We start from the raw sequence: 8863 nt of genomic DNA, 5'->3' as shown, positions 1-8863 counted from the left end.
AATAGAATTGAATTCTATAATGTCAACATGGCTGCCCCTCATCCTTTGAACCAGGTTCCTATACGAGGTTCAGTTGGGCCCTTTCAGTGAGGTATGTGCCAGTCATCCGGTGCTTTCAGCACCTTAAATAGAGCCTTATTTCTTGTATCCAAACACTCCTCACTCACATGTTGTGGGTTTGGAACTATGATACTGATTGAATAAAACTCATAAATGTTCCCACCACTCACTGCTGCAAGGATCAGTTCAATCCCCTGAAGAACATCTCTAGGACTAAAGGACTTGGTCCTTCTGTTAGGTTATTGAAGACAGTTAGTGTACATATGAAACATTGAAGACCTGCCTCCAGCTGATTGGTCATTACAGGGTCATTCTGTCTTAAGACCCCCCCCCCCATCCTGTTGTGATCTGTTAATAAAAGGCTCTACTGTGAAGGGAGCAGTGAGAAAAGCTGCTGGTTGTGAGCCAGCAGTTCTTCTCCCTTCTGCAGAGGCTGTTGTTGTAAATCCCTGCCTGCGTCTGATCATTTCAGCCTCTATAAACTCACATTTTCTGAACCCAACACCTTCTTTAGTAGAAGACTGACTGTGTTCCTGTCTCTGAGCTTCTGAAGGTTCATCGCTACACCCAGGTTTAGATGGCTGAGACAGTTTTAGTTTTTAGTTCTGATTTTATATTTTATTTTAAATAGTTTTTTATTATTTCTTGGCTAGTTTAGTATTTATTTAAAAATAAATGCTTAGTTCCAGTTTAGCTTTTATGTGATATAACTAACAAACAGTTCAGAACTAAAAAATCCCAACAGAAATAAAATCCCAGATAAGAACCAATTGCTGCAGCAACACCAAGGACCTGACTGCTGTGCTGCCCTCTGCTGGTGTAATGCGGTACAACCACAACTTCTGTTAATGCATTATGATAAAGACACAGACTAAAACTAGGCTGTTTAGTTTATTTTTTCATTAGTTTTTATATTCTTATTGCAGTTTTGGTTTTTATCTTTACTTTAGTTAACCAGCATGTTTTTAACTCTAGTTAACGATGATGTAATGACTTGTCTCCATCAAACAGACGGAGCTGCTTTATGTTGCAGGTCACAACGTCAAACATTTTGTCGCTGGTTTTAAACTGCTCCCCTGATGTTTGTGTTGAAGGTCCGAGTTGGTCTGCTCACTGTGCCAGGACCTGTCCGACCCGTCGGACCCCTTCAGCTCCGACAGACCGAGGAGCCCGCAGTGTTCCCTCAGCCTGCAGGACCAGAGGGTGGGTCGGCTTTTAGAACCTATTTACATCATTGTCTGTGGTAGAACCTGTGTGAGGTCCGGTCGGCCCGGTTCTGCTTGTTTGAACGTGGTTCTGTGTGTTTCAGAGATGTGAGACTCTCCTGCTGCACCTGAAGGTCGACGGCTGCACACGCTTCTCACAGGTCTGTTTTCACACCCAGGGCGGTTCTGGTGATGGCGGTTATGCATCACTTCCTGTCTACAGGCCTTTAGTGGCCATCGGAAGGACTTCCTGTTACCAACCACAGTTATGGATCTGGGTCCTGCAGTGATCAGAACCAAAACTTTAAGAGGAGATGTCAGGCTCAGATTTTAAAACCATTAGTTTGAACGTCCCAGTAAATGGGGGGGGGGGGGGGGGGGGTATTGTCCGCATCCAGCCCTAGTACGGTGGCTGAGAGGTGCCAATAATGCAAAACAGGATTTCACTGTAAATTAAAAAGTTCCTGCAAACTCTGCAGTTAAATAAAGACAGAATGCTGCTGCAGCAAAATCATCTGCATGTTAAGCTGCATAGGAGCTCCAAACCACTAGGGGGAGACGATCCTCACCTGGAACCAGACAGCAAGCTCAGAGAGATTAAACACAGAAACGATGCGTTTCATTTCAGCGGCTGCACCCCCCAAGGACCCGGTCTACCTGGACTGGAAGGAGGCTGGAAGAGTTTCTGCTGTGGATTCAAACAGGTCCAGCCTTCTCCTGCTTTCACCACCAATACGCTCTGTCGCCTAGCAACCATTACAGGGGGCTGGTTTACTAGGCTATTCTTTTCCTGCTTTGTGTGCCAACTGACACGGTTGCTAGGCAACAGAGCGTAGGCAGTGAAAGCTGTGGAAGGCTGGACCTGTTTGAATCTTATTTTCAAGGACCTGGAAGCATCTGGTCCAGGTAGACCGGGTCCTCGGAGGACGCAGCCCAGGAATTTAAATTCCTCCTGCTGAGCTTCATCCGTCTCCCTTCAGATGGTTCCTGTTTGCAGGACGGTCCTGCTGTTCTTCCCTTCAGACTAGTAGAACCAACTGGAATTACTGCCGCTAAGCTAAGCTAAGCTAAGCTAAGCTAAGCTAAGCTAAGCAGCAATGAGCCGTTTTACCAGCTTCATGCTGTTTTTGACCAACCTGCCTTCTGATTGAGCTGTTTGGCTTCCATCTTTGGAACTCAGATTAAAATGATGCCCATTCTAGACCAGTTTGTCTTTTTATTACGTCTTTAATCACAATCTGGTGGAAAATAGCGCCCTGCTTTACTACATTAATTTGCTTTTCTTCTATTTTTGTCCCCGACTCTGAAGCTGTTTTCCAGTGTGAGCCGTTTTACACTCTCAGTTCTCGTTATTTCAGCATCCGTCTGGTTGCTCCTGGCTGGACGTGGAAACGCTCCCAGCAGCCGCCATTTTTTATATTTTCTGGTTTAATCTTTGAGTCTGTATGACCTTTTGAACTTGTGTTTATGTTGAGTTTTCGAAGGTTAGCGTCTTATTCTCACCTTTATTCCTCTGGTTTATTGTAGAAACTTTTAGAAGGTTTGGATCTCAGATCATCTCTGTGCAGCAGATGTTTAGTTTATTGTAGAGAAACAAAGAAAACTTTATTTGAACCCCAGATCTGCTTGTTTAACCTCCAAACATGATTCCTGGGCGGCGCCGTGATGGCGCCCTAACTGGTTTCAGTGGCTGCTGCTGACGGCGTCTCTGCTTCCAGATGGATTTCTGGTCGGATCTGATGCTGATATCGGAGCGTCTCAGCCTCCGTCTGTCTCCAGCCTATCGGACGCCTGCAGAGCTCGTCTCTGACCTCTGGCACATGTTCAGCGACGCCCCGCAGGTGAGACCCGACCCGTTTCTATGGAAGGAGCAGCAGGTCGGAGCTGGAACCAGAGGGCTGATGCTCCTGCACAGAGTTTCTGTTTAACTTTGTTGTTTTTTACCAAAAATGCTTCAGGTTGAGATTTTGTCCTGAAAGTTTAGACTAATTATTATTAATCGATTATTGAAAGAATCGATTATTAATTATCAATAATTAATAATTAACTGGAGTATAGAGACTCTGAAACATGTCTTTAGCTGACAGAGCGACAAACTTAGAGCAGGAATTAAACCAAGATTGTAAAAAATAGAGTAGAATCTACTTTATTATTGGGAAATGAGTCATAAACCCAGGTGAGCAGTTCATACTAGTAGCTGCCATTAGAAACAATAAATACCAGATAAAAACACACATAGGTGACGTACGCACTAATAAGAAATTAGAAAAAACATGCAACACTAGAAGAACAAGAAGAACAGCGAGTTATTTCACTCATTTCTCCTATAGATCTATTTAAAATGCTGGTTAGATGTTGATGGAGATAAAGGAGCATTTAGAGCGAGTCGGTTTGGGATTCTGAACCTTCTGCCAGAAGGAAGGAACTCGTATTCCTGATGAAGGATGAGGGACGAGTCCACGCCGTCATCCCAAACCTGATGGCGCCCTCCATCACCGCCGGATAAAAACATGATGTTCTGATTGACGCCAAACATCCTCAGTTTGCGGAGAAAATAAATCCTTTAAACGGGAACGTATGTGGTCAACGTTTTAAAGTGTCAGAGACGATGAGGCTGGAAGGAGTTAAAGCAGAACTAAAATTATCCATGAACAAAAGTTCATAGACCGTGTGCAAATAACGCCATGATGCTCTTTATGCTCGCTAACACTTACATAATGAGATAGAGGGAGAAAAACAAAATAGATGAGTAAAAAAGAAAATAAATAAAACAGCAAACGAGTCGACAGAAGAAGTAGTAATGGAAAATATAAAAATGTTTTTCATTTAAGAATAAAAAAAAACATTTGGTCTGTCATTATTCTCTATCTAGAACTCCTGAAGCGGAAAAGTTTAGTTTCTCATGAAAAATCTTCTTTAATGAACCTTTTTCTCTCTAATAATTAATCGATTAATCAAATTGTAAAATAATTATTAGTTTCAGTCCTAATTTGGACAGAAAGCTGTGAGGGTCTACAGGGGAACATTAGAGAACCTGGAGAACTTTAGTTGTTTCAGATGTTCTGCTTCCTCTCCTCCAGGACGCGTCTCTAACGGAGCTGCAGCAGAACTTCCAGAAGAAGTTGGTGGAAACTTTGGGTTCAGAGCTTCATCCTTCTCTGCTGAAGCCACCAAACTGCAGCGATCCCACAGAACCCAGCAGCTCTGCAAACACCAGCAGGAAGAAGAGGGAACTAGAAGAAGACGAAGAAGAAGAAGAAGAAGAAGAAGAAGAATGCATGTCTGAGTCCAGGCTGCAGCTTCTGAGGAAGAGACTGAGGGACTTCCTGGATCTGAGGGGAGGTTCTGCAGCCAACAGACCAAAGAAAAGAAAACAGGAAGACGGTTCCAGCTGAGGGACTGGGTCCGGTTACAGTGACCCCCCCCCCCCAATGGGACCCGACACGCCTCTGGTTCTCTGCCTTAGCTGAACATTTCCTAAAAAAGAGCAAATTAGTTCAACTTCAAACCTCCAGTTGGACTTTTTCTGTTACTGTTTTTCCTTTTTTTGCACAGAGAATATTAATAAAAGTCTTAGTTACTATTTGATGTTTTACTGAATAAAGAAGCTGCTGAATATGAAGGAATTAAAGGGCAGAATCTGGATCCTAGACGGATGGAGAGAGCGCGGGGAAAAAAAACTAATTTTCTGATCTAAAGGGTTCTGATGGGTCTGCTTTCCTAGTTCATAGCATCCTGCAGTTCAGCCAACAGGGGGCGGCATAGAGCTGATCTCCATCATAGCAGCTGAAGAATAACAAACCGTTCATTAAAGGCAAAGACAATAAATAATTTATACATTTATAAAGTTTTGTCCACAGTATTAAATCTATGATCCACTTTCCTGTTTATTCTTTTATTATTACTGATCTTTCTAATAGAAAAAAGGATATTTAGCGTTTAGAAAATCAATGTCACTGAATGATTTTTACTTTAGTTTAGAATATTTTTAAAATAAAGAGTTGCTGAATGTAAAGAGAAGAAAAAGGCATCTGAGTTTAGATGTTTTACTTTGTTTATTTTTTAAGGTAATTTAAGGAAATAAATCATGTTGGGGAGTGTTGGCCTTGTGGTTAGAGCAGTACCCGGTTTGATCCCCACAGTGTGCCGCTCGGGGTCCCTGAGCAAGACCCTTAACCCCCCCCTGCTCCCTGAGGGGAGGGGTTGAACACAGAGAGGGAATTTCTCCATTCTAAGATCAATAAAGTGCAATTATTATTATTATTTAAATAAATGTAGCAAACAGCTGTTCTCCAGTCCGGCCACCAGAGGGCAGCGCTGCTCAGTATTTAGCAACCTGAACTCCTGATAAAAAAAAACTGACTTTGTTCAAATGAAAATCTGTCAGTTTATTCTGTTTTACCCAGAAAGCTGGAAGTCAAACTGTTGATGCCTTTTTCTTTTTCCTCCAACTTCAACATTTTCTGCTTTTATTAAAGTTATTTGATGCAAAGCAGAGCCTCAAACCTGCAAGAATCTGCAGAAATTTCCTCTCTGCAGTTTAAACCCGAGGACCGCCACCAGAGGGCGCCAGAGGGCCTCAGAAAATAGAGGAGAAAATATATCAAAACATTTGCATAAAGACATTTTAGCAAATTTTCTTAAGCTAATCAAAAGTGATCATTAGATAGAAATAATCCAAATTTTTACTTTTAAACTGTCGAACTATTGGGGAGTAATTTCCCTCTGGGATTATTAGAGTATATATAAAAAAAAAATGGTCTGCTTGAAACAGACTGGTCTCTCCTCACCCCCCACTCACACATGCACACTCACACACACCGTCTGGTCGGCCCAGTATCTACCATCAGCTAACATTCCCTAATCAGATCCCAGATCAGCCCTGTCCACCAATCGCAGCCGATGTCCAGGCTGAGGCTCCGCCCACACACCGTATAAGAGGAGCAGCACCTGCAGCAGGAGCCACAGAAGCTTCACGTTCCCAGAAATCCCAGCTCCAGTCCTGATTCCTGATGGTGGTGGAGGTGAGAAGCCGAATGGAGGCGACGGAGCCAAACCAGCAGAGAGTGGAGGCCAACATCCTGCTGCTGGGAGCGCACAACGTGGGCAAGACCGGTGAGGACTTCCGCTGTTCATTAGATGTTCAGGGAAATATTTCCCTCAGATGGAAAGAGATGTTCTCATGATGTCATCAGAGGAAAACATTAAAAGCTGAAAACCTTTTCTCATTTGAATGGTTGATAACCGCTAACCTGCCATCTTCTCCTCCCTGCAGCTCTGACCGTCAGATTTCTGACCAGACGGTTCATCGGAGAGTACGGAGATATCGGTGAGACCTCCAGATCCAGCTGCTTCTAACCTCTGCTGCTTTTCATAGTCGCCTAAACAAAGATCTGATCTGCTTCTTGGTTTCAGAGTCCATTTACAGTCGAGTGGACAGAGTGGATGGTCAGGACATCTGCATCAACATCTGGGACTCCCAGGTAACCGTCAGCTCCTCGCTGCCTTCACTCGCCTCCCGTGTTTCTGCTCACTGTGAGCACCATAGATTTCAGGGAGCAGTCAGTATCTTACCTGCAACATCAGTGCCTGAAAGTCATCTGGAAATGAGCAACGGTTTGGTTTCTCCTCAGGCTGGAGGGAAAAGTGGCTCCATCAGCGACAAGCAGCTGCAGTGGGCGGACGGGATGGTGCTGGTCTACGACATCTGCGACCGCGGCAGCTTCGACGTCATTCGCCAGCAGCTGCATCTCATCCGTCGCAGCAGGAAGATGTCGTCCGTTCCCGTCGTCATTGTTGGGAACAAACGGGACCTGCAGCATCACCGCAGGGTCTCCGGCGAGGAGGGTCACCTGCTGGCTCAGACGGAGCGCTGCGGCTTCTTCGAGGTGTCTGCGGCCGAGGCGTACCACGGCGTCCTGCTGGTGTTCCACCGGCTGGTCGACCTGGTCAGAGAAACCCGGGCGCTGAGGAAGAGCATGGCGGGGGTGAGGGGGATCGTCCGGAGCGTGTCGGCGGTGTTCGCCAAGAAACGAGCAGAATGAACTGGCAGAGAGAGTTTACCGCTTTAGATCCAGGAGACTTCCTGCCCAGAACCCTCTGAGGACGGTGGAAGATGAGACGGATTAGGAAGGCTGACAGAACGAGCCTTCCTTTGAACGTAGATCAAGGTGGTCACGTGAGATTTGCAGGTGTTAAGATGATCCTGGAAGAGACGGTGGAAGAACCGGCAGATGGATCCTGCTGGTTCTGGACCTCCTGAGGAGAGCAGAGGAGGAAACCCGCTGACAGGGAGGCCAACGATCAGCCGCAGCAGAAAGATGGCGGCTGCTTCTCCTCTTTAGGGACAGAAAGTTAGACCTTCTTAGGTTCAGGAACTCTGCAGCCAGCAGGAGGCGCTAGTTCCCATTAACCAACCTTTAACTGCTCGGATCCATGCATTTGATTAAGGTTGCATCAATAAATGTTGGAAATAAGAATATTTATTTAAAAAGTTATTGATCTTCTAATTCTCTGTAAGCTGTATTTATATAGACGATGAAACCAATAATTTTTTTCTTTTAGCTACGAAATCTGTTAGCTGAAGCAGGATTGAGACCCCTAGTGGTGTCGCTGTGGTACTGCAGGGGGTTGTGAGAACGTTAAAGATCCTCCAGCTGTGAAAGAATCTGTTTGTCTTCGTGTTTCTGATGTAATAAATTTATCCTGGTTTGTTTTTTATTTCTGCATTAAAACCGAAATAAAATCAAGTCTGTTTTGAAGTCGGAGCTGTGAAGTTTTTATTTCATCACATCCCACTCAGGTAGAAATATGACATTCACATGGAGATACAGAAGGTAAAGACATGGAGAAGAAATTTGATTCCTTTGACTTTCGTTGACTTTCCAGCAGCTTGTTTCTCCAACAAAAACTTTTTATATCAGCATTTGTTTTATTTCATTTTTAAAGAAAAAGACTTTATTAAAGAGAAACCCAAAAACAAGACAGAAATCACCTTCATCCCATCAGATTGGGCCTTTTCTACACTTCCTTCTGCTAAATCAAAAATAAACAAGTTATATCCAATTTGATCAAATATTCTATGATCAGAAACAAAAGTTAGAAGTGGAAAAAGTCCATTAAAATAAATATTGATACATTATAGAGTTTATTAATCAAGTTTAATTCAGCTCCTTTAAAAAAATCTCCAGGCTTGAGAAGCTTTAACTGTTAAATGTGACTTTGAGCTTCAGGAGGAATCCCACAGGGCTGTGTACTTGGCCGCCTCAAATACTCCGGTCACATGACCCAGACTGAATGCAGTGGAGCAAACGTCACTTTGACAGTAAAAGAGAAACTAAAATCTTTACACTTCTATTAAAATGCCAGCAGATTTTATAAAAAAAAAGGACCACAATTAATTATTTAAAACCTGTTTTAATCTAACGAGCAGTTTATGATGAACTTGCAAAGAAACCAAAACCACTTCAAGGGTAAAATGTAAAAAATTTAACTGATGAAGTTTTTCATGGAGCTCAAACCTGATGGCGATTTTAGTGAAATGAACAAAACTAAAACATTTAACCTTTTAGTTCAGGCGCCTTCAACGTCTTCCAGGC

The 8863-nt window shown here is 43.6% G+C and overlaps 2 protein-coding genes across 2 annotated transcripts in view; both read left to right on the top strand.

Annotated features, from left to right (window-relative positions):
- Positions 1-5197, top strand: part of LOC107094409 — an 8896-nt gene extending 3699 nt beyond the window's left edge. Inside the window, exons 3-6 of the mRNA XM_015389983.1 lie at positions 1155-1263; positions 1370-1426; positions 2984-3106; positions 4346-5197. Of these exons, the coding sequence (XP_015245469.1) occupies positions 1155-1263; positions 1370-1426; positions 2984-3106; positions 4346-4660 (604 nt within the window). The 3' untranslated portion in view covers positions 4661-5197. The remainder of the gene's footprint in view (positions 1-1154; positions 1264-1369; positions 1427-2983; positions 3107-4345) is intronic.
- A 1025-nt stretch (positions 5198-6222) lies between these two features.
- On the top strand, positions 6223-7993 carry LOC107094415 (ras-related and estrogen-regulated growth inhibitor-like protein). Its single transcript, XM_015389993.1, has 4 exons — positions 6223-6380; positions 6541-6594; positions 6681-6748; positions 6899-7993. The coding sequence occupies exons 1-4, from the start codon at positions 6278-6280 to the stop codon at positions 7307-7309; spliced, it is 636 nt and encodes a 211-aa protein (XP_015245479.1). The 5' UTR covers positions 6223-6277; the 3' UTR covers positions 7310-7993.
- The last annotated feature ends 870 nt before the right edge of the window (positions 7994-8863 follow it).

The sequence above is a fragment of the Cyprinodon variegatus genome, unplaced genomic scaffold, assembly GCF_000732505.1.
Source record: "Cyprinodon variegatus isolate N-32 unplaced genomic scaffold, C_variegatus-1.0 Scaffold481, whole genome shotgun sequence".
Lineage (NCBI taxonomy): Eukaryota > Metazoa > Chordata > Actinopteri > Cyprinodontiformes > Cyprinodontidae > Cyprinodon > Cyprinodon variegatus.
The sequence above is the reverse complement of the archived record's forward strand: the minus strand, read 5'-3'. Positions and strand labels throughout refer to the sequence as shown.

What these genes read in the sequence shown, in the direction of transcription:
- LOC107094415 (XM_015389993.1), top strand. Translation starts at nt 6,278, where the DNA reads ATGGTGGTGGAGGTGAGAAGCCGAATGGAGGCGACGGAGCCAAACCAG. An exon ending in CGGAGAGTACGGAGATATCG is followed by an intron (nt 6,595 to 6,680) that starts GTGAGACCTCCA and finishes TCTTGGTTTCAG; the next exon opens with AGTCCATTTACAGTCGAGTG. An exon ending in TCAACATCTGGGACTCCCAG is followed by an intron (nt 6,749 to 6,898) that starts GTAACCGTCAGC and finishes GTTTCTCCTCAG; the next exon opens with GCTGGAGGGAAAAGTGGCTC.